The 18,605-nt window shown below is 46.9% G+C and overlaps 1 protein-coding gene and 1 long non-coding RNA gene across 34 annotated transcripts in view; one reads left to right on the forward strand and one right to left on the reverse strand.

Annotated features, from left to right (window-relative positions):
* Positions 1-5,856, forward strand: part of LOC111246631 (uncharacterized) — a 67,389-nt gene extending 61,533 nt beyond the window's left edge. For 32 of the 33 annotated variants that reach the window (XR_015325211.1, XR_015325203.1, XR_015325242.1 and 29 more), the window contains 3 exons: positions 1,192-1,330; positions 1,555-5,111; positions 5,550-5,856. This is a non-coding gene — a long non-coding RNA (uncharacterized LOC111246631). The remainder of the gene's footprint in view (positions 1-1,191; positions 1,331-1,554; positions 5,112-5,549) is intronic. The other variant, XR_015325215.1, reaches the window with a different exon arrangement.
* The window catches only part of Galphao (G protein alpha o subunit), a 33,579-nt gene extending 19,529 nt beyond the window's left edge, over positions 1-14,050 (reverse strand). Inside the window, exons 1-2 of the mRNA XM_022788097.2 lie at positions 7,887-14,050; positions 7,160-7,459 (exon numbers count right to left, since the gene is read on the reverse strand). Coding sequence (XP_022643832.1) covers positions 7,160-7,277 — 118 coding nt within the window. The 5' untranslated portion in view covers positions 7,278-7,459; positions 7,887-14,050. The remainder of the gene's footprint in view (positions 1-7,159; positions 7,460-7,886) is intronic.
* Between the last annotated feature and the right edge of the window lie 4,555 nt (positions 14,051-18,605).

Raw genomic sequence — 18,605 nt, forward strand, 5'->3', positions numbered from 1 at the left:
GCATACGCCGTGATTACCGTGGCATTAACAATGTGGTACTGTGGCAGTTGCTGCTACTGAATTGTCGGCTTGGTCCGAATTGTAGAATCATTACCGTTGTTTGCGTGTCGTAGAAATAGGTTTCCCGGGGCACGCTGGAGTCCGCCAGTGTGTGCTAGGGTGCGCTGGCTCGAAGAAATCTGCAAGGAGGGGACAAACATGTCCTGTCGCCGCTGGACTGACTTCGTTGCAAAGATGCCATGCCCGGAATTACTTAAAATTTGAAAATTCAGTATGTAATATTCCAGTTTACTGACGGCATAGTGCTGTGCCGCTCAATATCTGATGAATACGTATAATAGCAATGGTGACCACTGGTAAGCAAGCCAACGCGTAATGACGAAGATCTTTCCAGAGAACAGGGAATGGCAAGTGACACGGTGAAATGGCACGCGGAGATGGCATGAATGGACGAAGGCGGCGGTGAAAGATCAATCTCTGAACAAACATTGATCAAATGTTTATTCAGCCGCTGCCGCTACTGCCTGTCAGTGTACCACTAGGAAACACCTGTTGATTTATGAAGCTGTCGGTGCAATGATGGCGGCAGCAGCAGCGAATCGATGATAGGTAAAAAAAATTTTGTTGAATCGGGAGACCTGGAACAACGTTGGATTAGGCAACGCAAGGGGGATTTGGTACCGATTCTCATATTTCGTTCCGCCAAATGCGCTGGCGCTAATTTATCAAGTCTTGGCTAACGACGCAGTTTTCAATGAAGAGGTAAATGCGGCCACCGCCGTCAGGGGAAGGCTGCTGGTGTAAAGTACCGCAGTAGCTCAGTCTACTGCATTGATATACGATAAAATACTATCCCGTTATTTTATCATTAAAACGCTGCAATTCTCCGTATAAACTATCTGTATAAAGGTCTAATTTGAGCATTTGTATACCTACTGCTGTGAATTTAGGGAAGCGTATTCTAAGATGAAAACTGAGACGGCTGTGTCCGCGTCTCAGATTCAATAGGCGAGCAGTGATTTAGGACAAGCTTGAAAAATGTGCTATTTATCTGGTAGCGACTGTAATATACAAATATACATTAATAATGGCAGAATAATAATAATAATAAATTCTATATATGCTTATTCAGAAATAGAATTTCAGCAAATTAAAGTAGGTCAAATGTTTGTTTCCGACTGACCATTTCAGGAAGTGATTAAACCATAGCATTTGTACAAATCGCTGGCAGGCAAAAAAATGTTCCACTTTCGGCCTTTTTAAACGTAAAGCGACTGCTGGTCTACAAACTCTAAATAATTCACTTGTAGTGTTACGGCAAACAACAAAGGTACCCATCTCATGTAATAATAATACTTATTTCTGGTAGCTCATATTTAAAACATATTGCTGTGATAATCCGTGATAACAAACTCTGTGAGAATCACTGAAAAACACATAGTATGGAATGTAGTCTCGTATTTATAATTAAAGATAATTTAGTCCTTTTGAAAAAAAAAAGACATTTGACCTCAGAAGGTAACAACGTGTTCTACGTTATTCCGTCATGTATAGAATCAAAATCATCGTCAGTAGCAGACGACAATCAGCAGCCAGACGCAATCGGCCACATAGGGACGTGTTCCAGAGCAGGACACTTTCGCATTAGCTTATGATTAGCTACTCCGGCGTATGCGGTTTTCTGGATCAGGTTCCCGTGTGTCGGGCCCTTAGATGCTCCTTTGCTTTTAAGAGGGCCCGCCCCGGTCCTAGCTGGCCGGGGCAATGGCCGGTATTTAAGAGCGGGGCACGGGGCGATGCCGCCGCCTGCCACCAAGAGCGGGAATCTCAGTTTTTAACCATAAGTGAAAGTACCAGGAAAGGCACAGCAGTTAGCAGTTAACCGCTCAGCTAGGCCTAATTAAATGACCGAGCTTTCAACTTTCTACCCACTTACCGGATAGCACGAAGATCCGGCAAGATTCCAAGATGGCAAGACTCAGGAGCTCGGAGGAGTCGTATTAGGTCGTCAAGATAAGCACATAAAAATATGTGTCCAATGCTATGGGTGTTGAGACGGAAGATGGCTTTTGTGCCGCTGCAACGACAGTACCGTATCACTCCGAACTGCCTCACCGGGTCGCGTTACTTTCCAGCATCTTATGAAGTCGTCAAACGTGGTTATTGTTTTGTGGATCTTGGTCCGACGGTGCGATGACTGCCAGGCAGAACATGAGGACAGAAGAACGGTGAAGCCTCTGGTCAACTAACAAAACGTTGCCAACTAACCACTGCTAGGTCTTTGGATGACTACCGGTGGCCATGCGGCTGCTAAGAGCTTAGTATTGTGTGGAAGTCAGCACTTTTACTACAGTTTCCACTGTTGCTCAAGAAGCCGGTTATTTAGTCACCGAGCAGCGTGGATCATGAGCGTTGAGAACTGTGGGGCAAAGCAAGCTATGGAAACTGTTGCACGAAAAAAAAACTATTGGCCGGGCTTGTTAGAGTAAATGTCGATGACCTAAGTCGTCCAGAACATACATGACCTATTCCACTTGCAGCAATAATAGCAAAGACAGCATGACAGCAGGCGCATGGTACTGGACACAACCAGCGACAACGCAGGCCAGCTCGTAGGACACAAATCTAAATAACTGTGTAAGACCCTAACTCTCGTCGTGGCGATATTAACATAAACCTTTGCTGTCCCCAAACTGCAATGCAAGGGTGGTTTAGGTACCCTGAAGCCTGCTTGGATTCGATAAAGCTCTTCCTATTATCCAGCCGCTTGATATCCCCCTCCGAGATTTCCAACGATGTGAGAAGTAATACAATGTACGACCAAATCTTCGCTGTCAGAACGTTCATCGTGAAGATAAACGGCATCGGATCTCTAGGTGAGCCTCTGGGTTACAGTTTTGTTCGGGGTATGTTGGGCAGAGGGTGATAACTGGTTATAAAGGAAGTGTACAGAAAAGGAATTGCCACAGAGCAAGAAGCAGTGCAGGCAAAAATCTTCCTTAGGGGGCGCGGATCACCTTAGAACGACAGTGAGTTTGTCGTAGGTGAGGCAAATAAACGTCTACAGTCATCTAAAGTCGCAGAAAATTCGAAGTCCTTAGTCCTCAATCCCTCTCCGTTGTCTTGCGTGGATTTCTTAGGTTCGTCTGTTTAGATATGTGGCCTCGCCTGGTTGCCCTATCAACCGGTGAATCCACCAACCTCAGTCAACCGGTCGGACTTTTCCCCTTCGACCTGGTAACTACTTGCGATGCCTGCCCCACCGCCACCACTGGCATAATCCCGGCGACGCCAATAACTTAGCGGATCAAGCTACCGCTTCGTCCGTCCCTCAGGTAGGAGCCATGTAGTCTGCCATCGTTCTGCGCCCGCCTAACAACATCATGTCAACTTGTCAGCGAGCTCGTACCACATTTTGATTTCAGATGACCACCTGCTGTCCCCCTGGATCCCATTCTGATGCAGGGACAAATACCACAGCAAGATAAGTCAAGATAGAGCAATATGCCTACGTGCCTACAGATGATTATGGACAGAACATCAAAGAAAGCTTCTCTCGTTGTTGTCATTGTCATACAGCAGGTACGGGCATTGCTAGACATAAACTAGGAATGGGGGTATATTCTGCCAATCGCGCTGCCGCCACCGATTTACCAGCATCGCCAATAGCCTCTTTGGAGAACAGATTTCCGTTATGGGTAAATCAAAAATGGGGAACGCAGGCGTTTTGCTGTGCTCTCTATTCGTGTATTGAATAGAACGTGGGACAAGTAGCACATAGAACAAGATATCTCTATAGCGCGATGCTGTTTCCATGTGAAGGAATAAACGGACAATATGGGGCGAATGGGCGGAAAGGTATCAGGAAAGAGCAAGAATGCGAGATAGTCTAACAGTACAGAAAAGTATAACCAAATATAATGCATGGGAAATCAATGGAGACGGTAAACGGCAGACGTATAGCAGACAAACAATTACGCCAGGAGCATTCGATTCACCGGCCTTAACGCAGTAGCAGCGACATCACAAGCAATAGCTGCTAAGCAATATGCACACATAGATATCTCAGCGTATATATGTATCTGCTAAAAATATACAAACCATTGATCGTGCGAGCCAAAAGTAGGATGCAGCCATCAATGAAGAAACAAACTGAACGATGACGAGTTACCTACGCGGGTGTCGCTTCTGCTGCCACAATGAACTGGGCTGAACTACGACCTCTTGAGTAAGACGCCTGTGGGGTTAGCATTAGAACTAGACAAGAAGAACAATGGACTATTCTTTTGAAACCGCCTGACGACCCACAGAGAACGCTTGAACGCTGAATACTGCTTCAGTTAGACGTTGAATGCTTAATGTACCACAGCGCTTTCGAACAACGCATACACACAACTTGTAAACATTTTGGGGTGCATTTGCCAGCGAGCTGGCGCAACAGAACTTTTGTGTAACAAAATGACTGAGCATGTGTATGTGTCATGCCATAATAATCGTAACTAACAGGCTACCGCCTATAGGTCTACTATCAGCAATCAGGTATGGCATGAATGCCTACGAACACGTATGCCCCATGGTGGTTCACAATCGTTTAGCTGAATATGAACGAAACCAGCAAAAGTGTGTTGAAGCTAACATTGCCAAAACAATGTTGTTGCTGCTGCTGCTGCTGCTGCTGCCATAGTATCTGCTGGGAGTAGCGACTCCTACGGCTCTGAAGCGTCACTACAAACGCCTATGAATATCTATCGCAACAGAGCGCTGCGAGAACGCGTTACCGGATTTCGGCACAAGGCACCGGACGGGCTAGAAAACGGCGGTCAAACGAAGCGTATTTGCCTCAACGTACAACAGGTGTATGGACCCATCGTCAAAGTCTATAATTCCGTTCTATTGCTGAGTCGCTGCGGCAGCTTTAATGCTTGTCAGGTCGGCTAAGTTTAGCATGGACAGCGTGTTACTACTATGGACGTAATGGTAATACACTAATGACGAGATACACTTTTTGCTGTTCTTCCTGATATTTGTATACATGAGTGATGCCATTGCTAGCAACCCGACACGAAGCAACCTTAGAGATCGCGCTGCTTGGCCGCCGAATCAATAAATAGGTAAATAACATTTAGGCAGCAATTGATCTACGGAGAGGTAGTAAGATATAAACAAATGGGCTTGGCCTCGTGTAGATTATACAGTATCTCATCCATTTTACACTGGAGATCAATCTGTAAGGGCAGCTCCTGCCGCTGTTCTGGTGCTGCTCTGTTATCGTTATGAATTGGTACAGAGTTGAATATTGTTGTTGACTTCGGTACATCGTTCCCTTCTCTACCATAGCTTAATGATCTCAGGAATGAAATCACAGGATCACGATAAAGCGTGGTTACGGTATCGTCATCGTATTTGACATCGTATATATGCATAAGCACATAGCGAAACGGACGAACAAATAACGCTTCGTAAGCATAGGAATTGATAGAGAGTTTACCTTCTATTTGAGTATATTTTATAATCTACAGAGGGCCATAAACTGATGTTTTTCGTTGTAGGTCGCATGCTGCTAGCATTGCTTGGCTCGGATGGCGGAGGGTAGCCCCTTTCAGCAGAACCACAAAACAAGCAATGTAACTATTACCGAATTCGAATCGGACCACCTCACCTCACCAGGAGCTGTTAGGTTTTAATACAAGCGAACAAGTTACCCTTGCATCTTCAGGGGGACTTCACCTCCATATGAACAAATCGTGAATCGCTGCTATTAAGAAGAAGGAAGAAGAGAACATCCTTATTAAAAGAAAAAAAAAAAAAAAAAGTATTTAGTTTAAATAAATGATTATATCGATAAAAAAAAATCAACTATTTTTTCAAATTTAAAACTGATATCTGCGACAAAGCGCTGTATTGTCTGTCTACAGTTAACTGCAGTGGAATAGTCAAGGAAGCGACTGCCTCAGATGGTTCATCTCAATACAATTTATAGAGCTTTTGAGATGTCTTCGATCAACTGGTGCAGGTCGAAATGGACGAACCGTTTGTGATCGCCGTTGCAAATGGTCGAAAAAATACTCGATGCCTTTTTGGCGGGTGCGTGCAAATACAGTAACGTTACTGTGATTTATATGACTGTTGCTATGATACGAACTCGTGCTTCCGGAGAAACGCAACGGAGAAAATCTGGAACTTTTACAACCTGAGCTTTCCAATCTCAAGTGGCGTAGCTATGTAGATATAATCCGTATGGTAGTTAGATGTTGAGAAAGTTCAGAGCAAAAGGTCACCCCTTGTTTGAACTATGCTAGATCATATGGGTATAACTGCAAAATGTAAATCATATAAGGTCGATTATATTATAGTGACCAAGTGTCACAATCGATAATACTGAACCTGTTGCCCGCGATGTCACGCTATCTTTAGCCATATTTAGCATATTCGATTGTTTGTAGCGCGTTCGATGCCCGTATCAGCTGAATTGGCGGGACACGTTTCGTACACTCGCAGTGAAATTACCATAGTTTAACTTAGAGTTGACTTTTATACAGCCGTCTGACTGTATGACGGGTACTGTTATGCTTAGTAGCTCGTAAAGCATCTAAGAATTTGCAGGCGTTCTATAAGGTGCAAAATAATCGACACAGAATTTCAAAGTACGCCAATATACCGCGTCATCAATACCTCTTCAGGAGTGTCTGGTCGGTACAAAGCCGCAATTGGTTTTTTCTTATTGTATGTTTGACTAAACTACGCTGGTTGTCTAGAAGCCAATGAGCGCTGCTGGTAGCCTGGTATATACGACAGGAAAGCTTATGCCAACAAGGTGTCGAAAGTACAAGTCATTCACGGTATGGTTAAGGTTCCTGCAGACTGTCAATGTATGAACGAGCTATTGCGCGGAACGTGATTTGTTACGCATTGAGTGTCCGATACCGCGACTAAAAGCTTTTATTTCCGGCGGATTGAAACGCCAAAACCCGTAACACGTGTTCACGTTATTAACCCTTACGAATACCTAAAAAACTATAATCTAAGCAAACGTTCTATATTCGATGCTCAGTACCAACACTAGCCATTGCTGATCTACTGACTTCGCGTTGTTCCGGCTTGAACGAAGTGATGTCTGAAGGTTTCATCCTAAATACCTGTCAAATTTTCGTCTACTTACCCAGCAGTAGGAGTTTGATGTCCTTTGCTGCTTGGATGCCGTCCTCCTTAAGGTTCTTCTCAATCTGCTTCGAACGGGCCAAAGCCGCCCGTTCCTCAGCTGACATAGCACACCCCATCTTGGGCTTTGTTTAGGAGGTTCGTTTGTGTCGTTAACAATCAGAAGGGAATAAGACCTAAAACAGTCACGCGACACTTGCGTACGCAGCAGGCTTGTCACTTCACGAAGCCACCGACAACCAAATAAATCCGGTTAGCTTTCGGCCGCTATATAGCCGCCGGCTTTCGACTGGTTCGGGCGCTGCAAAACAAAAATTACAATCATGGAACAGATTTACGGCAGACTCTCGTAGCTAGAAGTCTATCCACAGTCTGGCAGTCTCTAGGTAGAATGTTTAAGTGGAATTGGTCCACGAAGCTTCGCTTTCGAGGGCTCCTATTTCGGTGGGGCTACACTGGCTCCAACTATAAGTGGTAGAGCAAACCGTAGAATGCAACTGCGTAACGCAATGAAGGCTTCTCTATCGAGTGTGTAATCCTTCGATGTTGGTTTTTTGCTATCGTCCTTTCCTTTCCCAAAGTAGCATGCATATATATATATATATATATATATATATATATATATATATGTATATGTATATATATATATATGCAGGTATATTTATGGGTTGTCACTATTGTTAATGTATTTATCGTAGATATATTAGCAAATGTATTATTAGCATTACTGGCTGGCAGTGTCTATAACTGTTCGCAGATCAACTTGTGATGACGCCAATCAGTTAGTATGTAATCAGGACTGGTACGTCTTGCAGGGTAAACTCGTTGAGACTTCTCTATTTCTTATTTGTCGGCTATTTTGTTTGCTTCATTTTGATTATCGAAAATTAATGAACAATATATAAGAGCGCACTTCACTGATGCTAGCACTTGAAACTTAGTGGTTACACACACAAGCGAACAGTCGAACAACAATCGTCCTTCTTTAATCATAGAATTGTATCATCACGTCGACACGGTGTTACGTTCAACACTTGTTGCTCGCTAGCGCACGATCATCAACCGCTTTATTATTACTCCACTCTTTTTTCAGCTTTTTTAGGCCTTCCCATGCGTTGAACCACTTTTGCGTGAACACATACCAAAACAGCACTAGAATCGGCTCCAAATAGGTGCTATCTATCCATTGATTTTGACATCGATAGACTTCCGTTAAACCGTTTGACAACAACCTTTTGTGGCAGTTTTCGTAGCCACTCACCCACAGCTGGACTCTTTTGTTCCGGACTTATTGACTTCCTTAGCTTGACCGTCACCGAAAAACTCTAACTCGAAACCCTGGTCCTGACCTGTGTTGCAGCATCTATTGCCTGCACTACAAGCACTGCATATATCACTACTTGGTTTTCGTTTAGCTACCGTCGTCCGTACTGTAGCCCCATTATGACTTTTGTGGCTGTCGTTTTTGTTGATGTTGCATCAGCGTTGCTGTAACTCATCAGAACTCGTGCCGCGAAGTTCAGCTGACTACCCTTTATCTATCTGTATGCCTGTCTCTTTCTTCTGCTATATCCTGCACTGTTGCATTGCCTCTCTCTGTGTCGCACCCTTTAACAAACTATATAACAGCCATAAGAGCTTTCGCGACAGAACTACGTAACGGTTAAAACGACAAATACGCCAGATCGTTGCTTTGCGATAATGCACACGCCTTTACCGGTAGCGCCACCGACAGCAGAAGTCAGCAGCAACCGGTCACGCTACGGGAAAAAAGACCCTCGTGCCTTACCTTCCCGTACAGGAGTAGCTGTAAGCAACGGAAAATAGCCGGTTGCTGCGGCCGCTGTCTGTTACCGCGACTCTGTCCCCCCACGCACTCGACTGCCTCACCCTTTCGAGCGTAGACTATTAAGGCCTTCAATTGAAGTTGTTGGTAAGCCTTCGCTGTCGTCCGCCACCGATCACTAAAACCATGAACCTATTTTTGGTCAACTACCGTACGCAAACCGCGTGTGTTCACTCTCTTCTTGTATGTACCACAGCACTAAACCTAACATACGACGGCAGGCGCTGCTTGTCGAAGTGGTCTATGCAGGCTGCAGGCCATAGACTGCTGCAGGCCGTTTAGTAGTTTTGCCGTGCCGTTCGTGTGCAAGCTGGCTAACATTGGCTGACTGTTTCTTTTTCCTTTACTGTCTATCCCTCTCTTCCAACATTTATCAAGAGTCTCTGGCTGCTCGCTTGTCGCACTGTTCAATGAACGGTCTGCTGCTGCTCAAACCACACCAAAAGCAGCCGATGACTATGAACGCTTATTGTTTAGCGCTTGCTGGCTAACGCTCGAGACACACAGACGCACACAGACACAAATACCCAGCCACCCTCTTTCCTCAATTTCTCGCTATCGCTTAATCCCTCAATGAACTCCTTGTTTCTTTTTGAATTTGTGTGCAACGAGCGAATAGCGGCGGGTCGTTAATAGCTTAGGCCCTGCTGCAGTTATAAGCTGTTGTTTATTCTCACTGTTTGATTTTCTCTGTGTTTTTCGTTGTTTCCTTCGTTGTTGCGCTGCCTACGCATCTCTGTGTCGTCCCTATCCGCTTCCGGTTGTCTGTGTTGTGTTCGCGATCACTCCGTTTGCAGTCTCAATATCTGCCTCGCTACTTGTTTATAGGCAGAGACCGCATCAGACGATTGCGACGAACGCGGCAACGACCAATGTCAACATGCGGAAAGGATTGTGTTACCAGTCCAGCAAGCGATAGTCCAAGCAAACGAACAAAAGACGCACCGATAGTTTGATTCTGCTTAAAGTTTGCTGCTGCTGTAGCTGGGCTGAACGCAGTTAGCCAAGAAGGCCGACTGGAGTTCGGCTCCTCGCGTAGTTGATCTACGTGGAAGGTTCACAGTGACGTCTCCCGCAAGCTGTCGACGTTGGGATATTGGCGCGACTGTCTTTTCGACGCGCCACTTAAAACTGCCGTGCGTTCCGTGAACGAAACTTGATTCTGCCTCGTGTTCGATAGATAGATTTAGCAAGAGAACGCCAACGATGATGTTGACGCTCTGTTTAAGCCGGCTTATAGCGGGCGCACACAGTGACAACTGCACAGAGAATACCTGTGCGTGTCTTGGCAATCGTTGCACCCACAGATACAGCTCAGAGTCGCTCTTTACCGTGTGTGTACGTGTGTGTGTGTGCCTGTGCGTGCATGCATGCGTGTCTGTATGTTACTGGATATTCGTTATTGGCGAACCAAACCGTTGTGCCAGATGAATGGCTAAGTAAGCTAGTTCCAGCAGCGGCCCGAGCGCGTGCATGTATAGGGCTTTGAGTGGTGAGTTAGAACCACTGGTAAAGTTACCGTCACCGCCGATATAACAAAAGCAGCAGGTTGTTTCGCATAGTCATTTGCTTCAGCCTGCGGGTGTGATTCTGTCGCCGCAAACGTCAGAAACTTGGGTATGGACGGAGAGCGATCCGAAGACGACGCCTGTGATGCTTTTGGTCTAAACGCGAGTGAAATTGTTAAGTAGCGAGCTGCCACCTATCGTGTCGATTCTATACGACGACTTGCCGTCGAACCTTAGCTAAGCAACGCGGACGTTAAGAGGATGACGATTTGCTCATTGCTACAGAGCAGGCGTCGATCCGCCTGTAGGAAGATATTCTTCAGGTCGCACGGTGTTGAAGTGTGTAGGGCTTTTAGGTCGACTGGGTAGAATCGAACGCGGAAATAAATCCCAGTATTTACCAAGTGGTAGTAATTTAGATAATTATTTATTCGCTCTTTCCCCTACTAGATCTCTCGGTATGTTTTGCACACTTCGTTTGCTTTTCTTTCTGTCCTGTTGACTTGCTTCCACTGTGGCGACGTGTTTGCATGTTTTCTTCTTCATGCAACTGATCACTTTTTACCTTGCGGTCTCACAACCCCCCTATGTTTGCTAATCTGTGTTCTGGTTCTAGGCAAAGTGTATCCGCTTTTTCTATGGCTGTACGTGCTGTTGCTTGGCTCTCAGTGCCTATGCGGCTTACGGCTATGCGATAATCCTTTATTTCTCCTGAGGTTCACTAATCCGTCCGCCTTTTAATATACACATTTTATTATTGATTTCATTCACGTGTCTCTTTGCTGCCGCTACTGCTGGCTGAATCCCTCGCCTTCAACAGCACTCCTCTTTCTACTCCACTGTTCTGCGTGAACAGGAGCAGCGTTGTATTATCCGAGACTCAGTTACGCATACACACACCCACACATTCACACACACACACATACACTCTCACACACACACACACACACACACACACACACACACACTCACACACACACGCACACACACACACTCACACACACACACACACAACCCCCACAAGCCACAAACTTGTCGCCTACAGTTCACACCGCTGGCGCCTCCGTATTTCAAATACACAGTCACCGATCTTTGTGGGTTTGCCCTTATTTCCCTTTGGGCTGACACTTTTCTTTGATGGTTTTGCTTTTTTTCCGCTTTGTTTCGTTTCAGTCTATTCCAGCGCGATCACCACGCTTACACCCCGCCACCGCTTACACTTTTCACACACACGCTCTCGTTCGATGCTCTATGGATGCTGTTTCTGCTGATACCACTGCAGTTGATGCTGTTTGTATAGCTTCTGTTCCGGCAATTGCCGCATGCCGGAATACCGACCCGCTGCTGATCGCTGGCCAATGCAATCAATTCTCACCGCTGGACGAGTGATCTGCTTTTAGATGGGTGAATCTCGCCCTTGCCTTTGATGCATTCAGGTAGCTATTGGTGACGTATCAATATTGCACAATCGCTCCGGATCGCGCGCGTGAGATTCGCTATTGCTGTCGTCTTGTGGATGATGCTTAGACTCCAAGGCCAAATTGAACAGTTTGCAAAGTTCTCTCAGGAAAAATCAGCACGACAGAGCCAGATGTTGGGCCGGTCCGTTGTGCGACCGCGTTCTGTGCAGCTGCAACTGCAGCTGGCGTTGCAGACGCAGCTGCACTCCGTGTTCGTCACCTGTGGAAATACTGCCGAGTTCGGCGCTTCTCCGGCTTAGCTGTTACTGTTGTTGGACAATCGGTGCTCGCGTTTAGCGCCTGCCTTGTCCTGTCTTGTCTTGTCCTGGTGATCGAAGGCTGACGTTAAGCGCTAGCTGCTGTGATGTAACTAATCCGCCGTTTAGGACCTTTCACACACACACACACACACACCGAGACAGGAGCAGAAAAATACGCTTGGACTCGCGTACGCGCAAGTACGAGCGGGGAACAGACAAGCCAAAAGAGCTAAGTGACCCCACAGGTTTTTGCAGGTTGCTCGGAGAATAGGGGGATCGAGTAAAGGGATTCAGCGGTTCCTGCAGTTGTTGCAAAGGGGTTTCGAAGCCTAGCCGTCGTTCTCTGGGGTTCCGTCGCTCGCCGTTCTTGCAACCTGTGAACGGTTGAAGTTCGCAGCTAAGAGGCCGTTGCTTTGTGCGCCGTTACGCGATGTCTTTGTGCACTACTAAGTTTATTGCTCCCACCAATATTGTTTCTGCTGCAGCGACTCTTGCGATGGACGCTGCTGCGGTTACAGATGCTGTTGACTTCTCTCTCTAGGGCGGGTGCACTCGCTGCGAGTCAGCTTTTAGGAACTTCGGAATTCTCGTGGAAAAACTGCATTGAAAACAGATGAATAGGCTTCATCAGCACGGCCTCGAAGATCAGCAGCACGGTATTCGTCGCAGGAGAATGCACGCTACCGCCGTGACGTTCACTAATAAACTATCGTTTGATGGATAGTTATTTAGCTGGTCGAGTGAAGCAAACGCACACACAGCCGTGTTGTTTTCCCTTGCTTTTTCTTTTTGTCTCTGTGCATTCGCACGAAGTCGATCAGCAGCGACGACAACGACAACCACCGGTGGAGGACGCTTCTGTTCGCTATCACCGGAAACTCCACAGGCGCTCACTCACTATGCTGCATTCATTGCCACACGGTGCTTAGCAAAAAATGCTTGCAGACAAGCCACCTGCCACGGATACCAGGAGCACGGAGGAGCGTTGCGGCCCTCGCTTCTTTTTCTTCTTTTCCAACTACTGCAGCTACTGTCTTTGCTGCTGCTGCTGCTGCTGCTGCTGTTGCTGCTAAAAATCCTATCAATTCAGTCTTGATCCTAACGTCTACTCCGTTGGTCGTGTGGAGACTCGCTTTTGACGACAAGAATACGTCGTCGTTGACGAGGGACAGTCAGCCAACAATCGAATCCCAAACCGATGCAAGGTTTGCACAAAGCGTACGTACCGTGTTCCTCGTCGCACGAACGTTGAGGAACCTAACTACACTCGGTTCAGCAAACCAACAAAGAACCTGGTCGCAGGCAAATTTCTCAACGACTCGAACCGAATCAACGACTACGACGAGAAGGCCTCCCAGCGAAAATCTGACCAACTTGATTCTCTCACACACACTCACTCACTCGCCACTGCACGGTCTCTCCTAAGACGATCCACACTCCACCGCCAGCAAGTGAGCCAACCGTTCTCTGCGCTACTACGCCCAGCCTGCCTGCGTGCCGCTTGCTGATGTGCCCCGAGCAAGCGCAGCAGCCACCCAGCTTAGCCAACCGTACCAGTCACATTCAGCGAAATCCAAAATGGCGGCGTCGTCGTCGTCGGAGGCAGATCGAGTGAGCCTGTGAGGGAAGCTGGGGTTGGAACTGCTCAGTTCAGAAGGCGGCAGGCAGGAAAGAGAGGACGGGAGGGAGAGGACGGGCGAGAGAGGAGCACAGAGAGCGACTAACTGACAGGCAGAAGGAGGTCGCCGTCACACCAGTCGCTGAGTCGGCGCCTAGTTCACAAACGCCCGCCCGCTGCTTGCAGCTGACAACAGCAAGAGGGAGCAGAGCAAACGAGTGCCACAGCAGAGCAAACCGGAGCAGCAGAAAATTGGCGCTCACTCAGCATCAGCGACGGTGGCGACGCCGGCACAGCAAGATTGCTGTGATGCTCCTGCCGTCTGTGTTGAGGCTGTATGACGCTTATATGACTATAGGTATAGTAAACTCATAGGCGACAGCAGCGCGGCGGGATGGTGTTGCTGGATAGGCCGCTCCTTGACTCTAGTACGGCTAGTCAGAGCCATGCCAAACGAGAACGAAAAAAGAGAGACGAACGGAAAATGGCGAGAGCGAAAAAAAGTGAGGAAGGGGGAGCGAGAGCCGTAGCTGGCCAAACCCCCGGCGCTTCCCATTTCGTTTCCCTTCAGGGCTGCGGTAGCCCTCGCAGCTACTGCTGGCGGCTTCCGCCATGCTTACGACTGGTAGTATGGTATTAATGATAGTACTAGCAATGCAGCTGTGGCCATCGGCACCGTTCCCGTCAACCCGAACGCTAACCCAAAAGAACACGAGCGCCATATCGCGCCGCTGGCTGGTTAGCTCGCGCCTGCCTGCAGCAATGCATCCACCGCGCCATCGTGGGTTCTACCGAACAGCCGGCAGGTGGCGCTGTCGGCGGAACGCTTCCGAGCTAAGCTAATGGGCGCGGCGGAGTCGGCTGTGTCCTGAAGAGCAGCGGCGGTTGCGGTGGAGAAGCACTGGAAAGCGTCAAGGCGGCACACATTGAAGCCCACACAGTCAATAGAGGGATTGCATAGGACTCCGCTGCTCCGGCAGCCGTTGCTGCTGCTGGTGAAGTTACCATCGCATCAGAGAACTCCAGTTCTGTGTTGATTGTGATAATGCTGCTGGTCCCTACTAACGCCTAGCCCTGCAGCTTGGTGCTGTGGTGGCCGTGCTGCTGCTGCTACCTCTTAGGAGCTCGGCCGGTTCTTATCGCTCCTGCCGTCACCCGCAGCTCTAACAGCGACAGTGGCCTGTCTAGGATCAGCCAGCCAGCGCTTACTCGTTGTCTCTGAGCAGTAGCGGAACGCACTGCGTTCTACTGCCGAACCCGTCCGAGGGACAGCACCCACTGACGGAGCAACCGATTCATCGAGAGAAGGAAAGCCCGGATATTTTACGGAAAATTAAAGTAGGCTCGCGCTACAGCCAGCGGCCCGCTACCGGCTGTTCTATATGGCCTCCGCGCCTCAACCTTTTTTTTGTTTGCTAGGTGCTCGCTGTAAGGTTTTCACAGGCTTGATGAGGGCGAAGTTCAAGACAACGATGGAGAGTTTATGGAGCCAGTGTAGTATCGTCGCCTATGGCCTGTTTTGCTGCTGGGGCCTGCCGAACGCGTCGGCTAGTTGAGTGACGGAGGCGCGGACTGGCGAGAACACGTAGTATTCGGATCGTTTGAACTGATTACTAGAATTGACTGTCAAAAAGTCAGATAGTTGACTGGAGGCAGACACGAACGGAGTAAGAAGAAAAACAAAGAAAGTAATGTAGTAAGTTACGTGTATAATACGCTGCACATGTGAGGGACTAGCCATGTGATTTGCCGGAATGCATGCATTTACAAACAGATGGGTCACGGGCACCCGGACGGGCTGTATGCAATTTTTGGACGGTGTTGTAAAGGGTCGCACTGCAGCATCAGGTTTAGCGAGATCAGAAACGAGTTCAGTACTATACAGGCCCAAAACAGAACAGCGGGCAAAGCTAAAAGAAATTAGTGAAGGGGTACAGATAGAGAATATGGATTAAAACATTCGATTGAAATGGTGACCGGCATTTTTCCGGAAACGGATTTAAGATACCACTCAAGTACTATAAAAACGATGCGAAAGATGTCATGGTTGAAAACGATTTAGGTCAAGACACCAGTGAGTGGACTTGAAAGATGAGGGTAAAATCACGTTTTTTCCTTTAGAAAATGTACTTTTTATTATGAAGCTTTTATTAAGTTATGTGTAGTTTCCTTGCCGATTTCCCAACGATAGAAAATTTCGCAAGAACAATATTATTTTTATTTAAATAGAAAGCAAGCTTTATAAATTTTTTGAATAGACGGTTTTGGCACCGTCATTTGTTTATTTCTTACAAATTACATTGGAAATTTTATGGTTGTTTTTAAAACAACGTTTCCGCTATACTTTTACTTTTGGTTATAACTTTGCCTCCTGGTTCTCGTGTCCACAATAAAATAGCCAAAACATTTCAATACAATGAGCTGTGCTATAACGAGAACTGTATGTCTTAGTAAAACCTGAACACTATAGTACACAAATAATTTATATAAATTTTAATTATATCTGCTTTTGAATTTTAGGTTTGTCTGTGTAGAATTTGCTGGTCATCCTACCATGTCCCGCTGGGTCTTAATCTTATAGCTTTGATGTCAACAACATCAATGGCACTTTATCCCCAGTCTTTATCAGTGATTTATAAATTTTCGACACCTGCAAGGCGCTTGGTCCATAAAATAGAAATCCATTAATTATAAAGAAACTCACAAAGCCTACCAAACACAGCTTTTCATATTATTATCACTTAATCTCGTTAATCCACCCAAACACTATATCACTGAATTTTGCCAGTTTTTTAATGTTAGCAAATGGGCGCTTAGACTTGGTTCAACATAGAGGTAAAATAGCAATGCGCTAGTTAGGGCTCACCCTTGGGTCAGTGTTGCCAACGGAACCAAATCAGCGAAGTTTGCTCCGCAGAAGCTAGCCCGCACGCCGACTGATCGTTTATGGTAGAACAGGTTTCTTTTTGGCCATAGGAACGTTGGTGTGGAACGCAGCGGTTAATTCACTGGTTGCGTTTCCCAACCCCCTTTACACTTTGTAGGGCTCTGTCTGTCTATGCGCGTGTATTTGTGTGTTCGACGCCTACGAAGGCTTCCGTTCTCGGCTTTTGATTAGAATGGTATGTGGCAATTGACAAGACCGAGAAGACGGAAGCGACGACGGAGCCCCCATAAACAGTTTGTATCTGATTCATAGGTCCCAATGAAGAATCACCTCTCTCTCACCTCACTCTTGTTTCCTGTCAAATCCCTACCTTTGCCCTTTCTTCTCTTGTGACTCCTGCTCATGCGGTTTCTATGTCTGCTGGTGGCTTCACGATGCGCGGGGCCAGGAGATTGCCCCGGCCCTGTGGCGGGCTCTAGTGCTATGGCTGTTGCAGTTGCCATCGCTTATCTGGATTTCCGCGAGGGCAGGCAATGGCGGCAGTGGCGGCGGTGGTAGTAACAAAAGTAGAATCCGGCAAGTCGGTTGACTCTATCAGAAATCCGAAATCCCTATTTCTCGTTCCCAGTCTGTCTATTCGTCCAGCTCAGTACACAGGTCCTATGTGTTCTTCCCGCTGTTGCGAGTTGCCGGCGTTTCCGGGGGTGACTGGGTACTGGTTTATGGGCGTTTGTTTGCTGTTGGAAAGCCGAGGTCGAAGAAACCAGAACCGAGGTCCACCATGGTTTCTAATCCTTTTCCCAAGCTCCTTTCCGTTCTCCTTTTTCCTACCAGCCCCAAGCTTAGGCGGAAAAGGATGGACACAGCTCAGACATTCGACTCGCTCCCTGTACCTGGGTCTGAACGACTGCCAGCTCGTCTGTTTCTGCCGGTTTTAAAATAGTAAGCGTGCGAACATACATAAGAAAGGTCAAACGACCCTCAGCAACGGCTTGCTACAACATGAAGAAAAGGAAGGAGAAGATAAAGATTGAAAAAAAAAAATAAATAAAGGCAGAAAAGAATAGAGAGAAAGAAGAACATAGAAAAATAAAAAAGTGTGTTATTGCTATAAAGAAGGAAGCAGCTTGTACAGCAGGACGAAGGACGAAACTATCAGCAGCGACGGATTCGGCCTGACGCAGCTGGCTACTTATGGCCAAGGCCTTAATCATTTTTCCCAAGTTAAATAGAGGTAATCTGTGGAGCGCATTCGTCACACAAGCTTTGGAAGAAAGAACTCTCGAAACGGACTAGAGGGAATGCCGAGTTCGGGTGCTGTCAGTGCTAATGGTGGTAATCGTGCGAGAAATAAAATATAATAAAGTAGAAAACATGGATTTGCAGTCTGCTTTTGACCTGTCCGTTTCACCACACGTTGCCTTCTAGACTAGGATATCTTGTTGGGGTTCGCCACCTCCGCGAACTCACTGATTTACAGACCGCAATATCTGTCATATGGCTTCGCACACTAGGTGAAATAAACAAGGAAATTAAAATCCGAGAGGTTTCTAACTAGCAGTTTCGAAAGCAGTATTAATAAAAACTCGTTAAAAAGTAGATGTTCCTCCTTGAGCTTCCAAGGTCAAGCCGGCAGGACACGCAGGCCTTGCTGTCGTTCTGGTGTCAGTTAACAATGACCGCCTGAATCTGAGCATAGTTGAGACGACCGCAGTGCAAAATCACGATATGACCAGTTTTTCCGCCCTTGTCATTCACCCTCCATCAACTCCTATACGTATCTGGCATTAACGAAGCCAGCGGTTTCCAACCTACATTCTCCCTTGCTGGGAATGTGAAAACTCATCAAATGGAAAAAGCCGTCCTAG

Source organism: Varroa destructor, unplaced genomic scaffold, assembly GCF_002443255.2.
Source record: "Varroa destructor unplaced genomic scaffold, Vdes_3.0 BEIS01000001.1, whole genome shotgun sequence".
In the NCBI taxonomy this organism is placed as follows: Eukaryota; Metazoa; Arthropoda; class Arachnida; order Mesostigmata; family Varroidae; genus Varroa; species Varroa destructor.